Source organism: Lissotriton helveticus, chromosome 1_1 (assembly GCF_964261635.1).
Source record: "Lissotriton helveticus chromosome 1_1, aLisHel1.1, whole genome shotgun sequence".
In the NCBI taxonomy this organism is placed as follows: Eukaryota; Metazoa; Chordata; class Amphibia; order Caudata; family Salamandridae; genus Lissotriton; species Lissotriton helveticus.
Window position 1 is genome coordinate 2,140,942,098 of NC_136057.1, and position 25,853 is coordinate 2,140,967,950.

General features: G+C 43.2%; 1 protein-coding gene across 5 annotated transcripts in view; it reads right to left on the reverse strand.

Moving 5' to 3' along the window:
- Positions 1–256: 256 nt before the first annotated feature.
- The window catches only part of EVI5 (ecotropic viral integration site 5), a 936,315-nt gene continuing 910,718 nt past the window's right edge, over positions 257–25,853 (reverse strand). For all 5 annotated transcript variants that reach the window (XM_078646330.1, XM_078646331.1, XM_078646332.1 and 2 more), the window contains one exon: positions 257–1,568. In XM_078646330.1, the coding sequence (XP_078502456.1) occupies positions 1,278–1,568 (291 nt within the window). In that variant the 3' untranslated portion in view covers positions 257–1,277. The remainder of the gene's footprint in view (positions 1,569–25,853) is intronic.

The window sequence follows — 25,853 nt, forward strand, 5'->3', positions numbered from 1 at the left end:
GCTACCCTGACAGCAAAGACTGTAAATGAAGAAGATTCTGCTACTTAAGACCTGAAACCAACACTTCAGAAGATGCCAGTTCCAGATCTCTTTTGTCAGGAATAGGTGTTCATGGTGCAAGGGGGGGGGGGAGGGGGGCATCAACAGTCTTCAAGGAGCAGACATTGACCTACCACATTATAGGCGCTACCCATGTGTTCTTTCTGCCAGGTAGTGCAAAAAAGCAGGTGAGTAAAAAAGACGTACATCATTTTAAAGCATGAAAAATTTATTATATTTATAATATATATATATATTTATATATCGAAGTTAAAAGAGTCGTATTAATAGTGTTATCGAACAAGCATACTGTTAAAGGCATGAGTCTAAACATTTCAGTTGCAGAGCGAAGTTGTTAAACCTACAGAATAGTTAAAGAGTTACCCTTAGTGTTCGCCTCGCAGCCTGTGACTCAGTTCTACCAACGATCATATTTACAAAGAGGGATTTTTTCAAATGCCGAAAAACAGTAATCTTGCAACATTTACAAGTTTTATATAAAATGGCATATGTACATTTTACAATCGATGAAAAAAAGTATGTACAAAATAAACATATGTGACACTACTTGACCAGTCTGATTTGCAACACTCTGAAAAGATCAAAGGTGCATTAAAACGAAAAAGAAAAAGTGATTTTTAAAAGCCTCAAGATCAGTGTATTAATTCCATTTCTGTTCATAAATGTTAATTCATACACATCTTTTCTATGCTTCCAACACAACATCTATTTTCACTTAAAAACACAACACACACGCACAAGATGATCAGAAGTTGATCTTGATCATCAGACCCGACATAAACATTCATCCTGATGACAAACTCATGCGTAACAAGTAAAACAAACAAATATACTCATTTGTTCAGTAAGCAGAAAATATTGCACAATGCGACTTGTATTGAAAAAGGACTAACTGGTCAGCCATCCTTCCAATAGTGATCAACTGCAGCAAGTTTTTTGAGGTGTGCCTTATGAATAATTCAGTCTGGTTGTCAAAAGCTGCACTCTAGAAAACTATAATACTGACAAAGTTCATTATTTGCATCCAATGACCACTTCCCAGCCCAGTGGAGATGACATATGAATTGTTGACATTTGGCAAAAGACAAGGCATGTAACAGAAAAAATAGTTATGCACAGGTTAGGACGGGCAGGATCTTGTGTTAACAAAATCCCTCAATTGACACAAACAGAACTCTAAAAAGGTTGCGAAGGCCCATTGTTGGTCACCGTGATGATCACACTGCGGTGGAGTAGGACTCGGTTCTTTTCTGGTTCTTTTGCTGGGGAAAGATTCCATTAGACTCGTCCCTGTCCAAAGCGCCTTCTTCAGGATCGCTATCACTGCTATCCACCACAGGCTGGCCCAAAGTTCTTCTGTGTAGGTGGAAATGGAGCCCAGGATCCTGCAAGTTGCCACCTATGAAATAGTCATCAGGCTCCTCTTCTCCTATCAAATGGTTCACAATGTGGATTCCATCAAAAGTGGGTTGGTCGAGGAGGCCCCTTTGGACTTTTAGGCATCTTAACTGTATAAAAAAAACAAAGTCAATACTGAAAAACAATATTCTTTAAATGCTGAATCTCTACATTTTCATTCACAGCATGAAGAAAACAAACAGTACTCCTACATGAGTTTATTGAGAGGAGACACATCATAAGCATAAAATGTAAAGGATTATATGCAACCGATCTACATTAACAGTAACGCTGGGATTACTTACCCTCAATCTTCATTACACAGTCCTTTTCATTTAACAGTCCTTACATCAATCAGGACACCTGCTTAGCTCTATAATTACTTGTAAACTAATTATTGCGTAATTTCATAAGAACACCAATTAAGAAGTATAACAACCTCCACCTCACTTCCTGTCTCTAATGCACAAGTTGAAAATTGTTCGAAACCATTGTATATGTTAATGAATATTAGCCACGATTAGATTAATGGAGTTTAGCTTTATGTATTTCGACCATTATCACCCTCTTTCTCACTGCAGTCCTTTCATCAATGAGGCTACACTAACGCACCTCTAGTTGACCAATTCCTAAAAAAATTAATCATCCAACACAGAAATTTGGCACACCTTACCTATATTGAGCACATACTTTAAATTAAACTGATGTAGACATGTGAATTCTGTACCCAAGCTAGCTCATGAGCATTATCCACCACTAGATGGTAACTGTTGTTTTTATATAGATTAGAATAAACTCCACATGGCAGAACTGCAGATGCCACACAGTGTTCAGCCCACAACCTGCAGTATGGCATTTGGAGCACACCTAGTTATGTATAGCCCTTGAATCCTCCATGAGTAATTCCGCTCTAGCTCGTAAACCAATGAAACCGTCAAATTAAGTGAATAATCTATTAACTTGTTTGCATTAGAGATCAAACCCATAATTTAAGAAGTGACGTTGAAAAATAGCAGTTCTGAACCTCTAAGAGGAGCAACCAGTTTATTATGTATATCGCCTGATACATCCCTAATGTGTGTGATAGAGCATACTTGGGAGAAGCTAAATCTGGAAACAATTCAAAACAAAATGACAAAATATTGGTTATTTTAGAAACTCAACATGACTTTCGGTACAAACGATGGCTTGGGTTAAACAAAGATGGCATTCTGATATGGTTCAAGTGCCACCAGTGCTTCCACTTTTTAGCACACATAGACAACAAGAGGGACTTTTTTACTGTCAGAAAAACAGAATAAACCCACCTTTAAATGATTCCTTTTTTTCACTGCTGATAAAACAACAGTTTGATCCAAAAAATGCAGTGGTGTAGCACTGAAGGAATGTGGCACCTCAATTCTGTGCATCAGATGGAGAGCAAATGTGGAATTGAGAAACTATGTTCCCTTGCTTGGTGACAAAGTCAAATGGCTGCCCATTGAGTCAAATTATAGAGTTGACTCAACCCATCAAAACCTCATCATCATCTCTAACAGCAAGATAATGTGAGAGGACCTATGATGGAAATCCGTATAAGCTGTCCACCTAGTTCAATGATCAAAGTGCTTGGCAGACAGCAAGATTGGCCAGTCTACCTGTTTATTAAATGGCAGCAGCAAGCTCCATTAAACAGTTTGCCCTCTGCGGCTGAACAATTCCACCTCCATTGGGAGGTGATGGCATCTCATAGCCCTGGAAGTTGAATCAGGAAGTTCCACTCTATATCCAGTCATCAGGAGCATACAGGGATATTATGTGTAAGACCCACCGGAGGGACTAAGAGCCTTATGTACAAAGATATATTATAATCACAAAATCTGTGATTTGCAAAAGCAACAAAGGTTGCGACTCCAAAAGACATTTTTGCCATTTACAAAAGCCCTTTCATGATGGAAGAAAGTTGTTGGAGTCAGAGACACCTCACCTCAGCCTTCATGAGCCTCCGAACTCTGGGACACCAACTTTGGTGAGTCATCTCTCGAAGAACGGTGCTGAGAACCATGATGCTGCTTCTTCTTATGTTGCCTCTTGGATGACTAGAGAGAGTGGGCAGACCGCGACTCTGACTGAGGACGAAACCTCCGACGTACTCTCTTCTCCTCTCTCGCTGTGGTCATAAAAAGCTTTGCCTCCCTCTCTTTCATTGGGGTTCATCTTCTGGCAAGAAGAACAGGCGTCAATGTAGTGGTCTGAACTTAAACACCAAAGACAGTTGTTGTGAGGGTCCGTGGTTAATATTTGAACATCACACTCCCTGTAAGGCTAGACTCCAAGCTTCCTTAGAGGAAACATTCTTCCCCTGCAACAACAATGCTATTTTCTGTCAAGAGTTCCTATGGAGAGCCTAGAAAGAAACTGTTACGCGTCGAAGGTGTGAAAAAAAGGGAACAGAAGTCTGTGCGCCGATGAGGGCTTTTTATGGCTCCAATGACGCGCTGTGGAGAAGCGTGGCTCAGTGTTTAGAGGCGGCAGACCCGGAAGCTGAGATCAGCCGTGGACCAGGGTTCGATTCCCCGCCTCGGCGGGTCTCGGGCTCAAAAATACCACGGACTCGACAATTCTCGCTCCGGTGCCTTCTTGACTCACGGGGTCACACTCTGCGACTCTGGGCAATAGCTTGCTTAATCTCCACTACGGCCCCTCGCGGCGGGATGCCTGGCTTTCACCTTGTGAATACCCTGCCGGGGTATCTCACAGGGGAATACCAGGACGGGTTCCCTAAGCAAGCGCCTTGAGACCCCTGGGTGATTCGTGTGCTATATAAATCGAAATACATTTACATTTACATTTACATTACGACGGCCTCGTCGATGTGGGAGTGCGGTACAGAAATGTTTCAATTGAATGCTGGCGCATTGGGACATTCAAACGGTGATGAATCTACAGGTAGATGTATCCATCCGAAATTACGATATCGTTGAACGGTGGTTGAAGCTCAATTATACAAACATCGATGGAGTTATGTATATAGATAGCAATTTCACCAGAGTAGTGGCCACCATGGTTTGATGGAGTTGCGGGTTGAAAGAACTTAATATAATCTAATTTAGGTTGGAGGGTGTAATATCTTTTTTTCCTGTTTGTACCTGCTTGGAAAAACCTGGCAAAGAGTAACAGGAAAAAAAGGGATATGGCCGATGCCCGGTGCCAGACAGCTATAGAGGAGATCGGCACTGGTTTATCCCCTTGACCGTATCCAACCCAGCCGGACATTGAGCATAGTTTCTCCCCGTTCTCCCTGTTTTGTCTCCTTCCTCCCCCTCTCTGACAGCGGAGTCCGAGCATTATGGCCAACGCCCGGTGGAGCTGCCAGACAGCAATAGAGGAGATTGGCCAGGTTCTTCCCCTTATCCGTCACCTACCAAGCCGGACATTGGACACCATTTCTCTCCGTCCCCTTGTTTTGTCTCCTTCCTCCCCCTCCTCTGACGAATTTACCTTAACACTGCTTTTTAATCCTATGTTTGATTATGCTTTGCAACAGATGTAACATGTAACCTGTAATTCACTGATCCTCATGTAAAGCGCTCTGATACCTATGAGTCTAGCCATGGCTATATAAAACTCAAATAAAATAAATAGGTTCAGTCTCTAATGCACGTTTACTGAAAGCATATACTATCATTCTTTTTTTAAGTTGGTAATGTATCTGGTTTTGCTAAGTTCAGTTGAGTCCCCTAACATTCCAAGAGCACAGGGACATATTCTTAGCTGTAGCTGACCGCTTTTATTTCGAGGCTGGACTAGGGTCTGCCCTACAGTGCTTCGGGCAGCCAGTCTCAGTTTTCTATAGGATAATCTTTGATAATCCCATACAGTCTCTTTCGGGCATGAATTCACCTAGTGGCCTTTCGCCCCCTGCTAGGCAATCTTTGGGTGGACAGGAGGGTTGTTGTGCCACCCCCCAAATTAGCATCCCCCACACGTGACCCATTTGCCAGATGTTGGTGTCTGACACTTGGAGGAATGTTCTAGGGTATCTTGGGGTTGGTATATAAAGTAACTTGATATCCCATTCTGCAAGCTGCTTATGGTTTTCTCCCAGGTGTCTCTCAGTTGTTTTATTAGTGAATGTAACAACCATGCATTCATTAATTTCCATTCCTTGCGGGGGCATGGAGGCATCATTTCTATGTTGATAGAATGGACTGAGACAAGTCCTTGGAGGGCTCTGCAGAGTTTTAAGATGTAACTTCTATTTAAGATTTTCTCTTGCTCTAGATTGATACTCTGGATACGAAACTACATCAATTTGTTTTTTACAAGTCTTACCGTGGTTTATTCTTATTTCTCCTTTTAAAGCCTCAGCATCTGCTTTTGAAATTGGCCAGTTAGTCTGCAGAATGTGAAACTAATTCGCCAGCTCAGTATTCGTCATCTCTCCTTGGCCCATATCTATAACTTCTCGGGTTCTTGGGGCAACTAATTTAACAGAAAATTATTATCAACCACCTCTTGATAGTTGATTAAGCTTACATTTTGAATCAGTGGGTTGATAGTGTCTGAATTATCTACTTGTTTATTAACTGTATCCCCTGGACAGCTGTCTGAGATGTTGCTGGGAAGCTTAACCTTAGAATGCTTAGTGGTATTTTTAGCACAAAGCAGGTCCCTTGTTTCTTCTATGTTCGTGAAGACATTATATGTTGAATTGTCTACAGGGCAGTCTTGTGTAAGTTTATGAGGGCCCTATTCTATTGTTTCTATGGCCATCCCTGTGTCTGGAATCGGTGGGTTGTTCGAACAACAGTCACCGACCTCTATCGTGTGTTCATTTTGTGCCTTTGGTAGTTAATCCTTTTCAAAGATATTAAATAATCTTTGGTTATGAGACAAATTACAATTAGATTTGCTTCAAGTCTAACTTATTTGTTTAGCTCTTTCAACCACTTACTATTCTTTTTCGATAAATTAATTTTTCTGCACGCTATCCACTTTATTGGCTTGTATCAAACATGCCATTAAAGTTCTTACAGATTCTTACACCTCTTTTCCAGTATGACTCGTGGCTTCTACTACCAGAGAGCAGGTTGAAAGGCTACTTAAAGTGCAGGAGTTGATACCTTTTGTTGTTGCTAATTCTGTTTCCATGTCATGAATAACTGATTGCATTATTTCAGGTAGGCGTAGTTAACTTATCCCATTACTGTGGTGCAGCAACAGGCCTCTATTTTCTTAATTTTGTTTTGTGCTTTGTAGAATAGATTATTTAAATGATTCAGTTTTGCTACAATGGACACTGTGTACGTTGCCAAGGTTTGTAGACCCTCAATTTGGGTCTAAGAACATTTGCTCTGAATATACTATAGATAACAGCGTTGGGTCCAGAGTGGCCCCCCCATTTAAGTAAAGACTCTGGCTCAGCCTTCCAGGGCAACTGACATCCTGTTATTGGTGGAGAATCAATAGAAAGAGGCAGGCCACAAAACCACATATTCTTTCTCACAAAAGGGGCCTCCTTTACACCTAGTCACCTCACCGGTTTCCCTCTTGTCTGCTCCAGATAGGACAATGGGGTTTTCATGCGAGAATACTTGTATCCATGGTGCTAAGTTTACCATTGATGTTTTCATGCATACTGCGTTTGCCCCCTCATAGGTAGCCATTATTACCAATCTATTGAGGGTCCACGTTGATGTTTCTATTGGCTTTGTTAAGACAGTTATTGAAGGTTTTGTGGTGGTATATTGGCTGGCCTAACGGCTCCACTTTGTTACCCTTAGCTTTAGTGAGGCTCATTGTACTTTGAAATCGGCCAGAGCAAAAAGAAGCAGTAGAAGACAAAGATTATTTTAGGCAAAAAAAACTTGGCTTTTCTACCTGTTCAGCCAGTTTAGCTAGTCTCTGAAATCAATAATTTCCTTCAAGCCTTCAAAGCTAATATTAGAATTGTTAGGAGACCTTTCATTGATCACTTGTTTGTTGTGGTCCGATGCGAATTGGATTAAGTAGTTGGCGGGTTTAAAGGAGTCTGCAATGCCCGTTGTTTTCTATATTTCTGGGCTAAAATGATTGACCCATCTTGATTTTCGACATTAGTTGAGGTCTGATTAATTTTAGTCATGGAGTTCTTTCTGCTCTTAATTACCTATTTTGTATGCCTCATTGGTTTTGATTTGAGGGGTTTGTTCAAGCGCTGGTGGGCATGCATCAAAATAGAGCTCAAGGTCCTCATTCTGGTTTGCAAATTTTAACCTTATGGAGTGTTGAATGGTCTACAATATTATTGTGTTGTGACGCCGTAGGGCAGAACCAGTAATAGCAGGATGGAAGGATGTACAGGGCAGAGCATAGCCAAGGGGACCAACACAACTCACCAAATTATGTTTATGTCTGTGATGGAGATGCCCTGAAGTCTGGTGCTAGCACTGAAGCTGGAGGGCTTAGCAGCACACAGTATCTGACTCCCCAAAGAAAAAAGTGCTAAAAGGCCAACTGGACGGACACCCCTAAAATAAAATTAGGTTATGCCTACACTCAAGCAGGAGAACAAGAGATTAGAAGCACATCAATCACGCCCAGCGGTTTGGTGCTCATCAAGAGCCAGGAACTAGATATGTCCAAGTATGTCTAACGGCCTCAAGTGCCTCAAGTGAATAAAGGTGGACTTGGGCTGGGAGACAAACCCATGCCGTAAACTGCACTGGGGCAGCCTACACTGTGCAGTTGCCCCCTGCTGGCCACCGGCACTGCTGAGTGATTACCAATGCACCTGCTAAGGCCTACTTTGTAATGGTCAGTTTCCTGACACTAAGCCCAGAGCAACAGCGGAGTGAGTGATAACCACGATACGCACATCTAGTGCACAGAAGGCGGCCACTCTGCCTAGGAACATGAATCCCTATGGCCGCCTCCGCTGCTTGCCAATCCGCAGGCTCTTGTGCTGGTTCTCAAAACTGCCCAAGTCCGCCGAGATGTTGACCGTGCCGCCAAACCACACTGACCACATTGGCCCTCTTCATACAGTAACAGAGACCTTGTTATGCAGATGGCGAGCTAAATGATTTCAACGAACTACCAGGTTCAGATGGGAAAGAGCTAATGTCAAAAAGAATGTACAAAACACAGAAAATCCAGCAGGTCAGCAGAAAGACGTTAAATGGTGTACTAAAGGTTTTGTTGCAATTTTGAGAAACTAGTGAAATGGGGCAAGAAAAATACATCAAGTCTTGTTAAGAGCAAAATAAGTGTTCCAATGAAACGAAGAGGAGAAAACCATAGTCAATCATTCAATACTCAAGCAATATGAGCTATAAAGAACTGTCATCGCCACAGGAGAGAAATTGAGTTGTGAGAGATATCTAAGCTTATTTGAGAGAAAACCCACATATGAATGTTGCAGTTTGGCTATTAGAAGTGTTTTAATGAAATTCATTTAAAAGCGGGCAAGATAAACAAACTCAAATTCATAACGCTTTACAGAGCGCAATCTAGATTAAAGGCCATCTAAAAATGTGTTCTCTCAAAGAGCAAAAGCAGTTCACCCTAGTCGTATTGACTGGTAAGGTTTTATTGGGCCTCAAAGTTCACTTGAGCTATTCAAATGCAACATTGGGCACTCACGATTCCATACAAGCATCCATTTTACGTATGCATGTAGTCTTTTCACTATCACTGGTAGTTAAAATGCTGGACCTGCCTATTAGAAATAGATAGGAAAAGAAAATCAAAAAGATTTCATCAAATAAAAATAAATAAAAAAAAGTAACCCTGGGCAAAGCACTACGCTCGTGTAGTTTGCGAAGTTTGCGCTCCTTCGCACTACGTGAATTGCACATAGCACAGTGCAAACACACGTAGCGTAGTGCAACGGTCATTCTTTGCTTGTTCGCGGTCCTCAACGTCAAGTTGGCGACGCAAGCAAGCAAAATGACATTACGGCGAGACTTTTTCCTCGTTCGCGATCAGCAACATCAAGTTGCCGATCGCAAGCGTGGAAAATAAACCTCCCGGCTCGAGTAAAAATCTACTCGAGCTGCAGTAAAAGACAGCTCGCACTGTGCAAGATGCCGTTTTCAATGACAGTGCGGACAAGCATCCGGCACTGTGCATTCATCGCGAACAGCGCACTACGCAGTTTGCGTAGTGCTTGGCGTAGTGCACTTCACGTAGCTACGCGTAACGCTACTTCGCAAACTATGCCCAGGCTTAAAAAAGAGAACTGGCTTTTCCTATGACTGTATTAAATTTCACCCATGATAGAAATACACCAAAACGCAATAATTCCAAAGAGTAACAGATTAGCACAGTAAAACATTTAATTATTAAAATAAGTTTAAGAAGAGAGAAGGAACGAAGGAGGAGAGGAAGCAGGATGTACAGAGCCTGGTGAGATTGCTGGGTGTTTCTCGATTAGAAAAAAAGAAATTCTTACAAAAAGATCTTCTGAAAACAATTAAACAGATTACATTTTTAGCTAAAAATATTAAAATAAATTGAATTCAGTATTTTGCTCCTGAAACAGCATTTATTTAATTATTAGCATAGATTCAGTAATGTAAACTCGACATGGTTCTCGAAGTTGTAATTACATTGCGCTTCCTACCCCAGAAGAGGCGTTGAAGCACTTTTGGACGAGCAGCGCGCTAGTCCCGAACCCTAGGTGGATTAGTAAAGGGAAATATAAGTTGTTATAGGGGTGGTGGACATGTGAGCCTGTTAGTTGCATGAATAGGATAAAGGATGGGTAGAGGAGGGTAGAGTTTAGAAAGGTTTACTTGGGAGCTCATAGACGTTTGGAATGAGTCAGAGAGCCCGTTAGTTGGATTAATATGATAAAGGATGGAAAGAATAGGGAAGACTTTAAAAAGGGTTGTTTGGGAGTTCACAGTACTAAAAGAGGTTTGGGAAGAAATCAGAGAGTGGAGGTAGCGGATATTTTGAAAGAGGAATAGGATGTGTCAGCAGAGTGGTTTGGGGAAAATTGTTAATTTGTTCCCCTCTGCAGTGGGAGGAAAATCTATAAATATGTAGATATATAACCACAAAAAAGAGGTATACATACATAGAGATTTTAGGCATATGCAAAATAATCAGGAGATATAAAACTGTATTAAAGTCCCATATGTAGATGTATTTATAAATATAATAAACTCAGGCTTTCTATGTTCAATTAATCAAGGGGTTTTAAAGCGCACTATTCACCAGTGAGTTTGCTGTAAACATTTGTATTTATTTACTTTTTCTCTATTATTTAGAATTTATTTTTTATCCTTGCAGTGGGAGGGGAAATATATAAATGTGTAGATGCATAATCACACATAAAAGGTATACATATATAGAGATTTTAACATGATATGCATATGTAAAATAATAAGTAATTACAAAATTGTACAATATGAAGTCTCATATGTACATGCATGGATAAATATTTACAAAATTGGCTTTCTGTTTCTGCTGTAAAAATGTATATTTTTTCTATTTTATAATTTTTATTTCAATAGTTAAGCACTTATAGAGACAAATCATAATCATAATTACACATTGAGACAAAAGTGTTGTTATAGGGGGAAAAAAACATTAGCATACACTCACCACCTTATATTTCATTAATGTATCGATCTACTAATATATGGATATAATGATAAAGCGATATACATACTTTTTATTTGTGTATATATTACAATGTATTTATTTTTCAATTCTCTAGTAGGTATATATATATTATAGAGAGAGAGAGAGACTAACCCATTATTTAATTTGTTTTTACTTGTTCTATTAATGTGTTGGTTTTTATTTTATTTCATTATTTATGATTTATGTATTTTAAGTAATAAGTGTTGTGGATAGTTTTTTTTTTTTAACTTTATTTTTCATTTTATAATAACAAGAAAGGCACTGTTCATTATTTGCATTTTTTAGAAGTACATGAATAGGCAATACATTTCACCCCTCCTTCTTTCTATACAGACGTGCATCATGCGTCCAGAGGGGCCAAGGAAGTGTGCGTGTCTGGGGCTCGTTCCAAAGCAGACCCACCAAGCAAACTGGTCCATGCTGTTCCGACTTTTGGCTCAAAACTCGGCTTACCTTTTGTAGGCGTCGAGTGTGAATGAATTTGTGCAGATAGGGAGCTTTTGGTGTCTTCCAATGTAAGGAGATAATCTCGCAATGGCTACCATATGTCACGCGGTCTCGATGCTATTGGTTACAAATTAGCATATAGGTCACAGTTAGTGTTTCAGTGGATTAGGCTATTGAGCCACGCTTTTTATGTAGGAGAAACTTGCTGCCCCATTGGATGGCTACCTCTCATTTAGCCAACATCAGGGAGACCCCAACAAAGTGGCGTGGGGACTTAGGGGTGTCATGTACATATCGCAAGTGCGCTAGCTCTGGTGAGGGTGAGATGGTGATGTGATTCATGTGTAACAGCTAAGCAAATATGACCCGCCAGTATTGTTCTATCATATCACAAAACACAGGTCCACGTTATGTGTGCGAAGTCCGCAAGCAGTGCGTGGCATTTGGGGCATGTGTGGGAGCGTGAGGGGTTAATTTTGTTCAGTTTGGCTGGTGTAGCCTACACCACCACAGAAACTTAAAATGGAGTTGTTTATGTTGGTGATTGAGAGAGATTTTCTGTGTCTGCTCACAGCAGTAGTACCACAGGGAGTCTGATAGTGGGCAGCCAAGATCACGTTCCCAGGCCGCCCAAACTCCTGTGTCCATAAGCGGAAATAGGGCCAGACTTGCCTTGTAAAGCTTAGATATCAGATGGTCCCCATCTGGGTCTTTAATAAGTAGTGTCAAGGGTGGGAAATCCTCTGGTTCAAAGGGGTAGTCAGGGATCTGGGCCCTACGTGCTCTCTGCATCCGCAGGAATATAAACTGGTCCATTAAGGGGGTGGTTTGGAAACTAGTATCCTACGTTCTCGAGAACACGTGCCTCTCCTGGAAAGAGGTCACCCATGGTGGTCAGGGAGTACTTAGTAAGCGCACTAGCGCTTACTGGGTGAGGGGCAGCCAAGGGTTGGCAGCCAGGGGGAGGGCCGATGGGCATAGTAAAAAATGGCCGCAGGTCATACGGACGAGCTGCTTCTAGAGCCAGCTAGTTGTGGACACTGTCTAGATGTCACAGGGATCTCGTGGCAGCCGCAATGGCAACACTACGGGCAGCGGGATCAGGTCAGCCTCTGGCTTAGTGTATGGGATCCGAGCATCGAGTTGGTACCAGTGGTGCACGAAGCAGCACTGGGCCACCAGGTAGTGCAGGTGGAAGTTAGGGACGCCTAACCCCCCGTTCGCAAGGTAGTGTCATAGTCTCCCAGCTGACGAAAGGCTGTTGGCCTTCCCCCAAACCAGGCACGTAAGGTTGGTACAAAGTGTGTTAAAAAACGTGTTGGTAAGCGGGATGGTGATGTTATGAAACATGTACAGGAGTTTGGGCAGCACTACTATCTTAATGATGGCGACCCGGCCAGCAACAGAGAGATGAAGTTTCAGCAGGCGTTTTATTTGTATGGTTAGGTAATCCAACGCTGGCTCGTAATTTAGGCGTATTATCTGCTCTGCATCTTTGTGGATGTGGATCCCTAGGTATTTAACGTATGTGTTGCGCCATGTCTGTGAAAATCTTCAGTCTATGCTACCCTGCCGCCTAAGTCAGGGGGAAAAGCTTAGATTTGCCCCAGTTTAAGTGTAACCCTGATAATGCACCATATTGATTCATCTCCCTTAATATAGGCGCCAGATTTTCACTTGGATGTCTCACATAAAGGATGATATCGTCTGCATAGACTGTGATTAGGAGAGGACCTGTATTAAACTGCAGCCCCCTGTGGAGGTGCCACTCCTGTAAGTGACATATCAGAGAGTCTAACACAATGATGAATATTAGAGGGGAAAGCGGACATCCACATCAGAGGAAAGAGGGCGGTCAGTACTCGCCGTGGGCCGAGCATATAGCAGGGTTATGAGGGCAGTGAAACCCGACGGTATGTCTGTTTTGCGCAGCTTGACCTGCAGAAATGGCCACTCTAGCGAGCTGAACACTTTCTCAGAGTCGAACAATGCAGCTAATGCAGGTACCTCGGGTGTAATTCTGTGTAGGACCGCAAATAGTGTGCGTAAGTTCAGCGTAGTGGATCTATGTGGGATGAAGCCTGACTAGGCCGGAGATATTATTTGGTTCAGCAGGACGGAAAGCCACATCATGATAATTTTAGCCAGGATTTTATCATCGAAATTTAATACCTAAAGTGACCTAGTAGCTGGTCTTTCCCAGGTTTGGTGAAGCCCTTCACTGAGTGTGGGCTAGAAGGATCTTGTTCTCTAATGCTTCCCGGTATAGTTCAAGTTGAAGTGGGGCAAGTAAGTGTTTGTATGCTTTATAAAAAATGCCAGTAAACCTGTCAAAGACTGGTGCCTTCATACCATCCATTGCTCTTTGGCTTGAACTATTTCCTCCACTGTGAGGGCTTCTCTGAGAAATTGTTGATGTGCCGAGATGAGCCACACCATGGCTATTACATCCAGGTATTGCATTCTATCTGTGGCCTCGTCTATGACGCAGGAAGTGTATAGGTCTATACAGTAGGTAAGTATTTCGCTCTGAACTTCAAGCTTTTCCACGACGTGAGTTCCATCCCCCCGCTGGAGGCTGGTTATGTAGGGTTGACATCTAGGGATTTGCAGCAGTCAAGCAAGTGTGCCCCGGCCTCTCCCTCTTCCCACATCTCCTCACCATTGCATGCTTATTTAAAAAATGTGTTTCTCTCTCTGCTGCCTTGCGGAATTCGGCCAATAGGGATGGCTGGCGATGCAGTGGTATATGCAGTCCTTCGCCGCCTGCTCCTAATCTATCACATCCAACTGCCTCTCGAGTTGGAAGAGAGTACGTTGTAGATCTTTCAGAATCCCTGAATGTTTAGAAATGCATATCCCTCTCACATATGCTTTGAAGCTGTTCCAGAATGTGGCCTAGGAATCTACTGACCCTTCACTCAGTTCGAAATATTCCACAATAGCCGCACGTAGCTCTGTATGGAGCACCTCATCCCTTAACACCAGTGTTGGGAATCTACACTGTCTCTCCATCTCACCTCTCTTGGTATGTGGAGTCTTAGAAGCAATGGGCAGTCATCAGATAATGTTCTTGGAAGATGCTGTATGGAGTTAGACCATGGTGTCATGTTGGGGGTAAGAAACCAATAGTCCAGGCGGGTCCAAATATTATGCTGGGGTGTCGGTGGCGCCATGCATCTACCAGGCTATGTGTGTTGCATAACTCAACCATCGCCCGCGGAACCGCAGCTTGGTGTTGGGGGTGTTTGTGGTACAGTCGCAGTGAGGATCTAGTAGTAGATTAAGGTCCAACGGGACCATGCGGATATAGTTCACCTCAGCCAGGTCAATCTGGGCCTGCAAGTTATGGAAACATTCTGGGCTGTCTGTGTTAGGTGCGTATATGTTGTATACTCCAGCGTCTAGTCGAAAAAGGAGAGAGAGTGAGCAGAAAAGGAAGTTCCTACTATGAATCAAAGCATGTAAACTTACAATAAACATACAAATTTGTGTATATGGATTCCCATCATTCACCAAGCCTGGTGATTAGCTTCATCATTTGGGTATCCCTGGATGTACACAATGACAGACCGGCTCTATAAATATCAGAGCCAACGAATGTCGGGAAGATATGTAAACCAAGATGAGCAAGATGTATAATGTGGGACCAAGTTTTTTTAGGGAGTGATGTTTTAAATGCAGTGCAAGATAATGAAAGTGCAAGAAAATAAAATTGGTGCGTGAACAGACTAACAAAAAATGTGATGTCAGTCACGATCAAGGGTTAAAAAGACGTGAGTGCCAGGACTAGTTTTAATAAATAGCTGTCCTATGCAATGGTGGTCAACATGTTTCAGCACTTAACGGCAAGAAATACAGCCATGTGCTTTCGTCAGGACCTTAACAAGACAAAAATAATTTAGACTGCTATTTATAACACTTGGAAAAAGGATATAGTGTGAGTACTACTTCTCACAATACCGTTTCCATCACAATATCTTCAGTGTTTCTGAAAAAGTAAAATAGAAAAAATAACATGACACTCATTTGAGTCCTAGGAACAACCAATATACATACTCTCAAAATATGTGGCCATAAAACATTATACCATCATATGTATGTCCACAGGAGGTACATACCCTGTTCTTACCTTAAAGATAAGGAAGATCAAGCCTCACCCCACCTGGCAACAGCTCAGGGTGTAGGAGGCACCGCTCTGAAAAAGGAAAAATACACCGAACTAAAATTCATGTGGTGTATCAAACTTTTACATCAAAACCACTCACTGATCCACAGCAGACAACACAGATAAAATTCGGTACCAGATGCAGTCACATATGTATGTAGTTTAAGGGCCTACATATTGTGAAGCAGACCCGGAATTACTGGTGTACTACGATAACATGTGTACAATTGCTAATAGTTAACAGTTCCAGAAGGGGGGGTTGTGCTTGTGTAAGAACAATACCTCCCACAATAAAATGCCAAGGACATCTGATCTAATGAAAAAATGTATCCGTTTTACCGTTTATTGACTAGATTGGGGCTACGAGCAATCGTTAATGGCCTCCTCTCGATATGGATTGATATATGCCATACGAGAACCCTGAGGAGATGACGCCCCTTCTCAGTTTAGCCTTCGAAATACAAAATACAAATGGGGCAAGGGCGCCTGTACCTACCTGTCCGTCGGTACCTCGGACGGTCAGCAGAGCCGTCGGGGGGGTACCGACCGGACGGACAACCGGGATAATATATCCCGTGTAACTTCAGAAGCCTTCCTGGTCTCGCGTCAAGTCCCGCGATAACGCGGGTAACGCGAGAAGGAGAAGGACTACAGAAAGGGTAGAAATCGACGTTTCTGTAGTTTCGACAGGCGCGCGTGGGGCCAAAAGGAATGCGCGGTTGTTCTGTATATTGTCACGCGATCCTCAATTATTAAGGGCAGTACCTAGTTACAATCATAGACACAGGGAAAAGGGGTTTATTTAAAACAGAAATATATTATTTAGAACCGAAAAGCCATGATATTCACATTGCGGGCCACTGCATGCGAGGTAAGTTATATAATGAGGCAAATAAAAGAAGCCTCTTACGGAACAGTATAGTTGATAGCCATAAATATAAACCTGAAAAGATCCTGCAGTGTGCAAGGCACATGTAGTAATTATGTGAGGCATAAGTGTAATCTCTGTATGGGTAAGAGTAAGGATATTACCGTCAAATATATTATACTGAGTTTAACACTTGCTGATCTCAAACCTACATAAGAGTGTTTAGAGCAACGTCCAAGGGATAGAGTCATTAAGTCCCATGGTGTCACTTTTGAGTCTAAAGACCCAGCGTTGTTCCTTGAGAAATAGAAATTTGGCAACATCGGTGATATGTCGAGGAATGTAAGGCTGTTCCAAAATGGTCCATGTCAATTCCTCAGGTTTGTGACCCAGTTCTAGGAAATGAGCAGTTAGACGGGTGGCTTGTTTTTTGCACCTTATTGTGCTCATGTGTTCCATTATACGCAGCTTGACTTTACGTGCTGTCATACCCACATAATGTAATCTGCAGGGACAGGAAATTAGGTATATCACCCGCTCACTATTGCAGTTTGTCAGCTTGTTCTGTACCCATGGACGTTCTGTGCCTATGTCAATGGTCTTGGATTTTTTAGTCATGGGACATACTTTGCAAGAACCACAGGGGAAGTGGCCCTGCAAGTTCGGTGTGCCCCAGATAGTCTCTTGAGCAACTGCTTTGATGGCAAGTGGCCTCGTGTGCACCAACTTGTCTCGTAAATTGCTGTTTCTCTTAAAAGCAAAAAGAGGAGGAGGCAGATTGTCACCCTCAACATTGAGAATTTTCCAATTCTTCAAGATAGATTTTTTTACATCATTAGATATTGTAGAGAATGTATTCACAAATGTCAATCTCTGAGGTAAGGTCTGTTTGGTATTGACCTCAATCAGGCTCTCTCGGTGGTTATTACTAGCACGTTTAGCTGCTTGCCTGACTACTTTCCTTGGGTAGTCTCTCTCTATTAGATTAGAGGTCAGTGTTTTAGCATGTTTCAGGAAATTTTCTTTCGTGGAACAGTTCCTCCGAACACGGAGAAATTGTCCAAAGGGCAGGTTGTCCCTGAGAGCTGCCGGATGATGGCTCTTGTAGCTCAACAGGGAGTTTCTTGCCATGGGTTTGGTATATAATTCAGTCTCGAGGCCATCAGGTGAGGCCAAAATCAAAAGGTCCAGGAAAGGTAGAGCGTGTTTACTCATCTCCACCGTGAATTTCAGGAAGTTATTCCTGCTGTTTAGCCACCCTAGGAATTCGTTGACACTTTCGGCATCTCCTCTCCAGACAACTAAAATATCGTCAATATATCGCCTCCAAAGGCGGATGGAGTTACGATATGGGTTGTTCTGGTTGAGGACATGTTCCTGTTCGAACACATGAACGTAAAGAATGGCCATGCTTGGAGCGAAAACGCTCCCCATGCTCGTACCAGATGTTTGGAGGTAGATGGTATCCTCAAATTGAAAGAAGTTTTCTTTCATGGCTATTTGAGCACACGCCATTATGAAGTGTGGAGGTGTAATAGACTCAAGGTTGCGTTGTGATAACAGCATATTTACAGAGTCCAGGGTCTCATCCTGTGGTATCAAGGTGTAAAGAGACTCTACATCGAATGATACCAGTATGTCTGTCTCGTAGTTGTATTCGATGCCTGGAATGAGTCTAGGACATCATTGGTGTCCTGAAGGAAGGTGGGGGTTTCCTTCACAATGGGATTTAGAAAGAAGTCAACAAAGGTGGAGAGGGGTTCTAGTAAGGACCCGATCCCTGAAATGATCGGTCGTCCCAGGGGTGGTCGGTTGGGCTTATGAACCTTGGGGAGGACATAGAAATAGGGCATAACTGGTTTGTTGGTAACAAGAAACTTTGCTTCATGAGCTGTTATCCAACCCTCGCTTTCTGCCTCTTCCACAATAATGGAGATTTCTCTTTTGATCCTCTCTGTGGGATCCTGTTTAAGGGGACGGTAAGCATTTCTCTTATCTAACTGTCGAAGACACTCATTTCTGTAGACCTCAGTGTCTAGGAGAACTATTGCTCCTCCTTTGTCTGCTGGCTTGATGGTAACAGCAGAATCCGACATGAGGCTACGAAGAGCTAGGTGTTCATCTTTAGTAAGATTAGAGAATTTCTTTCGTTCTTTCTGTAAGATGGCGGTGAGATCCCTATTAACTGCCTTTTCAAAAGTTAAAACCTGTGGAGATACAAGATTAACTGGAGGGTAGAATGTAGATGGTGGCCTCAATCCTGTATTGGAATCAATTGGTTCCACATCTGTTTGTTTATCCTTAAAGAAAAAGTGCAATCTCACTTTACGATAGAAATTTGCCATTTCCCAAGTTGCTTTAAAAGGATCACCATGGTTGGTACTTACGAAACCCAAGCCTCTGTTGAGTATCTTTTCCTCACTCTCAGTCAATTCTCTTGAGCTCAGATTAATCACTAATCCGACTCGTTGCTCGTCCCTGCTTGCCCCTGTTTGTTCTTCTTGGAGCTGCGCAGAGTCCGTGGTGACGGGGGTGGACTCCAATGAACTTGTGCTCTCTGGTTTCTTCGTCTGCCTCTCTGTTGTCCTCGGCCAAACCCTAAAAAATGCTGGTTAGGAAAATTACCTTGAAAGTTTTGAAAGGGTGGTTTAAGGCCCATAGGGCCTATCGGTCCAGGGGGGAAGGGTGGTTGCCAAGGGTTGTGCTGCCACCACAAAGGAAATTGGTTAAAGGAACCCCCTCGCCAATTTTGCTGATACATTCTGCCCCTCCCTCTGCCTCTTTGTTTTGTGCCTTGAACTGATGAGTCAGAGTCGCTGGAATTAGTTTTATCATCAGACGAAGACCCATAGCCTGATCCTAGTTTGCGCCCTTTGTTCAAGGCACAAAACAAAGAGGCAGAGGGAGGGGCAGAATGTATCAGCAAAATTGGCGAGGGGGTTCCTTTAACCAATTTCCTTTGTGGTGGCAGCACAACCCTTGGCAACCACCCTTCCCCCCTGGACCGATAGGCCCTATGGGCCTTAAACCACCCTTTCAAAACTTTCAAGGTAATTTTCCTAACCAGCATTTTTTAGGGTTTGGCCGAGGACAACAGAGAGGCAGACGAAGAAACCAGAGAGCACAAGTTCATTGGAGTCCACCCCCGTCACCACGGACTCTGCGCAGCTCCAAGAAGAACAAACAGGGGCAAGCAGGGACGAGCAACGAGTCGGATTAGTGATCAATCTGAGCTCAAGAGAATTGACAGAGTGAGGAAAAGATACTCAACAGAGGCTTGGGTTTCGTAAGTACCACCCATGGTGATCCTTTTAAAGCAACTTGGGAAATGGCAAATTTCTATCGTAAAGTGAGATTGCACTTTTTCTTTAAGGATAAACAAACAGATGTGGAACCAATTGATTCCAATACAGGATTGAGGCCACCATCTACATTCTACCCTCCAGTTAATCTTGTATCTCCACAGGTTTTAACTTTTGAAAAGGCAGTTAATAGGGATCTCACCGCCATCTTACAGAAAGAACGAAAGAAATTCTCTAATCTTACTAAAGATGAACACCTAGCTCTTCGTAGCCTCATGTCGGATTCTGCTGTTACCATCAAGCCAGCAGACAAAGGAGGAGCAATAGTTCTCCTAGACACCGAGGTCTACAGAAATGAGTGTCTTCGACAGTTAGATAAGAGAAATGCTTACCGTCCCCTTAAACAGGATCCCACAGAGAGGATCAAAAGAGAAATCTCCATTATTGTGGAAGAGGCAGAAAGCGAGGGTTGGATAACAGCTCATGAAGCAAAGTTTCTTGTTACCAACAAACCAGTTATGCCCTATTTCTATGTCCTCCCCAAGGTTCATAAGCCCAACCGACCACCCCTGGGACGACCGATCATTTCAGGGATCGGGTTCTTACTAGAACCCCTCTCCACCTTTGTTGACTTCTTTCTAAATCCCATTGTGAAGGAAACCCCCACCTTCCTTCAGGACACCAATGATGTCCTTAGACTCATTCCAGGCATCGAATACAACTACGAGACAGACATACTGGTATCATTCGATGTAGAGTCTCTTTACACCTCGATACCACAGGATGAGACCCTGGACTCGGTAAATATGCTGTTATCACAACGCAACCTTGAGTCTATTACACCTCCACACTTCATAATGGCGTGTGCTCAAATAGCCATGAAAGAAAACTTCTTTCAATTTGAGGATACCATCTACCTCCAAACATCTGGTACGAGCATGGGGAGCGTTTTCGCTCCAAGCATGGCCATTCTTTACGTTCATGTGTTCGAACAGGAACATGTCCTCAACCAGAACAACCCATATCGTAACTCCATCCGCCTGTGGAGGCGATATATTGACGATATTTTAGTTGTCTGGAGAGGAGATGCCGAAAGTGTCAACGAATTCCTAGGGTGGCTAAACAGCAGGAATAACTTCCTGAAATTCACGGTGGAGATGAGTAAACACACTCTACCTTTCCTGGACCTTTTGATTTTGACCTCACCTGATGGCCTCGAGACTGAATTATATACCAAACCCATGGCAAGAAACTCCCTGTTGAGCTACAAGAGCCATCATCCGGCAGCTCTCGGGGACAACCTGCCCTTTGGACAATTTCTCCGTGTTCGGAGGAACTGTTCCACGAAAGAAAATTTCCTGAAACATGCTAAAACACTGACCTCTAATCTAATAGAGAGAGACTACTCAAGGAAAGTAGTCAGGCAAGCAGCGAAACGTGCTAGCAATAACCACCGAGAGAGCCTGATTGAGGTCAATACCAAACAGACCTTACCTCAGAGATTGACATTTGTGAATACATTCTCTACAATATCTAATGATGTAAAAAAATCTATCTTGAAGAATTGGAAAATTCTCAATGTTGAGGGTGACAATCTGCCTCCTCCTCTTTTTGATTTTAAGAGAAACAGCAATTTATGAGACAAGTTGGTGCACACGAGGCCACTTGCCATCAAAGCAGTTGCTCAAGAGACTATCTGGGGCACACCGAACTTGCAGGGCCACTTCCCCTGTGGTTCTTGCAAAGTATGTCCCATGACTAAAAAATCCAAGACCATTGACATAGGCACAGAACGTCCATGGGTACAGAACAAGCTGACAAACTGCAATAGTGAGCGGGTGATATACCTAATTTCCTGTCCCTGCAGATTACATTATGTGGGTATGACAGCACGTAAAGTCAAGCTGCGTATAATGGAACACATGAGCACAATAAGGTGCAAAAAACAAGCCACCCGTCTAACTGCTCATTTCCTAGAACTGGGTCACAAACCTGAGGAATTGACATGGACCATTTTGGAACAGCCTTACATTCCTCGACATATCACCGATGTTGCCAAATTTCTATTTCTCAAGGAACAACGCTGGGTCTTTAGACTCAAAAGTGACACCATGGGACTTAATGACTCTATCCCTTGGACGTTGCTCTAAACACTCTTATGTAGGTTTGAGATCAGCAAGTGTTAAACTCAGTATAATATATTTGACGGTAATATCCTTACTCTTACCCATACAGAGATTACACTTATGCCTCACATAATAACTACATGTGCCTTGCACACTGCAGGATCTTTTCAGGTTTATATTTATGGCTATCAACTATACTGTTCCGTAAGAGGCTTCTTTTATTTGCCTCATTATATAACTTACCTCGCATGCAGTGGCCCGCAATGTGAATATCATGGCTTTTCGGTTCTAAATAATATCTTTCTGTTTTAAATAAACCCCTTTTCCCTGTGTCTATGATTGTAACTAGGTACTGCCCTTAATAATTGAGGATCGCGTGACAATATACAGAACAACCGCGCATTCCTTTTGGCCCCACGCGCGCCTGTCGAAACTACAGAAACGTCGATTTCTACCCTTTCTGTAGTCCTTCCCCTTCTCGCGTTACCCGCGTTATCGCGGGACTTGGCGCGAGACCAGGAAGGCTTCTGAAGTTACACGGGATATATTATCCCGGTTGTCCGTCCGGTCGGTACCCCCCCGACGGCTCTGCTGACCGTCCGAGGTACCGACGGACAGGTAGGTACAGGCGCCCTTGCCCCATTTGTATTTTGTATTTTGTATTTCGAAGGCTAAACTGAGAAGGGGCGTCATCTCCTCAGGGTTCTCGTATGGCATATATCAATCCATATCGAGAGGAGGTCATTAACGATTGCTCGTAGCCCCAATCTAGTCAATAAACGGTAAAACGGATACATTTTTTCAATAGATCAGATGTCCTTGGCATTTTATTGTGGGAGGTATTGTTCTTACACAAGCACAACCCCCCTTCTGGAACTGTTAACTATTAGCAATTGTACACATGTTATCGTAGTACACCAGTAATTCCGGGTCTGCTTCACAATATGTAGGCCCTTAAACTACATACATATGTGACTGCATCTGGTACCGAATTTTATCTGTGTTGTCTGCTGTGGATCAGTGAGTGGTTTTGATGTAAAAGTTTGATACACCACATGAATTTTAGTTCGGTGTATTTTTCCTTTTTCAGAGCGGTGCCTCCTACACCCTGAGCTTTTGCCAGGTGGGGTGAGGCTTGATCTTCCTTATCTTTAAGGTAAGAACAGGGTATGTACCTCCTGTGGACATACATATGGTGGTATAATGTTTTATGGCCACATATTCTGAGAGTATGTATATTGGTTGTTCCTAGGACTCAAATGTGTGTCATGTTATTTTTTCTATTTTACTTTTTCAGAAACACTGAAGATATTGTGATGGAAACGGTATTGTGAGAAGTAGTACTCACACTATATCCTTTTTCCAAGTGTTATAAATAGCAGTCTAAATTATTTTTGTCTTGTTAAGGTCCTGACGAAAGCACATGGCTGTATTTCTTGCCGTTAAGTGCTGAAACATGTTGACCACCATTGCATAGGACAGCTATTTATTAAAACTAGTCCTGGCACTCACGTCTTTTTAACCCTTGATCGTGACTGACATCACATTTTTTGTTAGTCTGTTCACGCACCAATTTTATTTTCTTGCACTTTCATTATCTTGCACTGCATTTAAAACATCACTCCCTAAAAAAACTTGGTCCCACATTATACATCTTGCTCATCTTGGTTTACATATCTTCCCGACATTCGTTGGCTCTGATATTTATAGAGCCGGTCTGTCATTGTGTACATCCAGGGATACCCAAATGATGAAGCTAATCACCAGGCTTGGTGAATGATGGGAATCCATATACACAAATTCGTATGTTTATTGTAAGTTTACATTCTTTGATTCATAGTAGGAACTTCCTTTTCTGCTCTCTCTCTCTCCTTTTTCGACTAGACGCTGGAGTATATTTTGTATGTACAAGTCAGTTTAGGGGCTACATATTCCAGTTCGTCTTTAAATTTTGGCCTCTGACCCTAGTTAACTTTCCTGTTGTATGTGGCGTATATGTTGTACCCCAGTAGGCGTCCCTCTGCCAATATGTAGCGTCCCTCTGTGTCTGTGCGGACCGCAGAAAGTTGGAATGACACTGGTTTGTGTATTAGTATGGTGACCCCCTTGGCGTATGTTGTAGCCTGAGAAGTACCGGTGAGCTCCCCATGCAGACGCAAAACCTTGTGGTGGTTAGAGGGCAGGTGTGTTTCTTACAAAAAGGATGTGTCAACCTGGTGTCTCAAAGTATTGTAGAACCCGTTTACCTTTGCGCGCATTGTTTAAACCCTTTATATTCTAGGTCGCTAGCGTTAGGTCCGTAAAGGGGAGTATTCTATTGTGCGTGGTCGCTGGCTGGGCATGTAGGGCATGGTCGAATACTGTGGTGCATTGAGAATAGTGGCTTCAACAATAAATCGTTGCATAACTTCAAACTCAAAACTGGGATTTTCTCTACCTCCCCCCTCCCATCCCTGCCCCAATTGCGACAAGGACATCCCAATCCCAACAACATTGCCGCAAGTAATGGTACATGCAGTATCTCGACCATCAATTAGTAAGGTGTGGTACACACTTAGAAGGTGGCAACACTACACCAGCCTCCCATCTCTATAAACTAAGAGACAATTTTTAGTTTGACATATTTTATTACGAGGTGACTTTAACTGGAGCATTGAATGATTCGCAGTCTCAAATCTTGTCACATGCTATATGTCTCCATCCAGCCGCACCTGTGGGAAATAGTTCGGCACTGGTCCCTGAGTTGCTGCCTGATGGCGATCCTCAAGGCCTGGCCCTCTGGTGCGCCCTGTGCTTTTCATAGTATTTGTGGCAGAACTCCTGTGCTACCGTTGGAGTGTCAAAGAGTCGTAGCTTGCCCTCTACTATGACATGCAGCCGGGCCAGATACACCAAACCGTAGCGGAGGTCCATATTTCGCAACACGGTCTTTATTCCAGTGTACTTACAATGGCCGTCCTGAACCATTGTGGTGAAGTCTCGATACAGGGATTTTAGGAGGTCTGCCAGATAAGTGGGCCTTTTTCCCTAGCAAGTCACAAGGTAGTATCTCTATCCCAGACATTTAGCAGGCGGGCGATGAGCGGTCTTGGAGGGCAGCCTGTGTTAGGAAGAGGGCCCATGTTGCTGCGATACCGCGCGGGCCTCCGGCGCAGGGCCGGCAGCGTGGCCCTGTTCTTGTGGGGGCTGAGTGATGTTCCAACTGTCTCCACCTCAGCTCCAGCCGCACCAGGGGAGCCATTAGTTATCACTGGTGAAGACCAGAGGCCGCTTACTGTCCCAGACAGTCCCCGTCACTGCAGGGCCAGCTTACCTCTGTGCAGGTGTGGTTTCCTCGTCTTGCGATTCTGCCTCTGCCTCCAATCTCCGCCCCCACGATCCAGAGGCTCACCGTTTTGTGATTGCCCCACTCCAGTTCCCAGGAGGTCAGGGGGCTTTGCCCGCTTGTACTACGGAATCTTCGGTGGGCAACCTGGGACCTCCGGTGCCGGACGCCACAGGGTTCGTCCGTCATGGCCTGGACAGTCAGCCACAGCTCCAGACAGCAGGCCGCGCAGTGGGTCAACGATTATTTTTTCCGCTCTTAGTCCCATGGGATTTGTGCCAATCGTGACCACGCCCTGGGCAGGTTGTTTCTGCAGGAAGGATGGCATTGATGAATTAGATTATGGCAAGGATTCACAGGAAGGGTGGGGGAGCTTCAATGCAATGCATCTGTCTTGGTCGGCAGCTTGGCCACGCCCCAGTGTTTTGGATAGTTAACATTTACATATACTTTCTGTATAATCATGTTTATATGTTGTGATGTGTGCTCATAATAAACAGAGACTTATAAGAATGTGAATGTTATTTATGTAATGACCTAT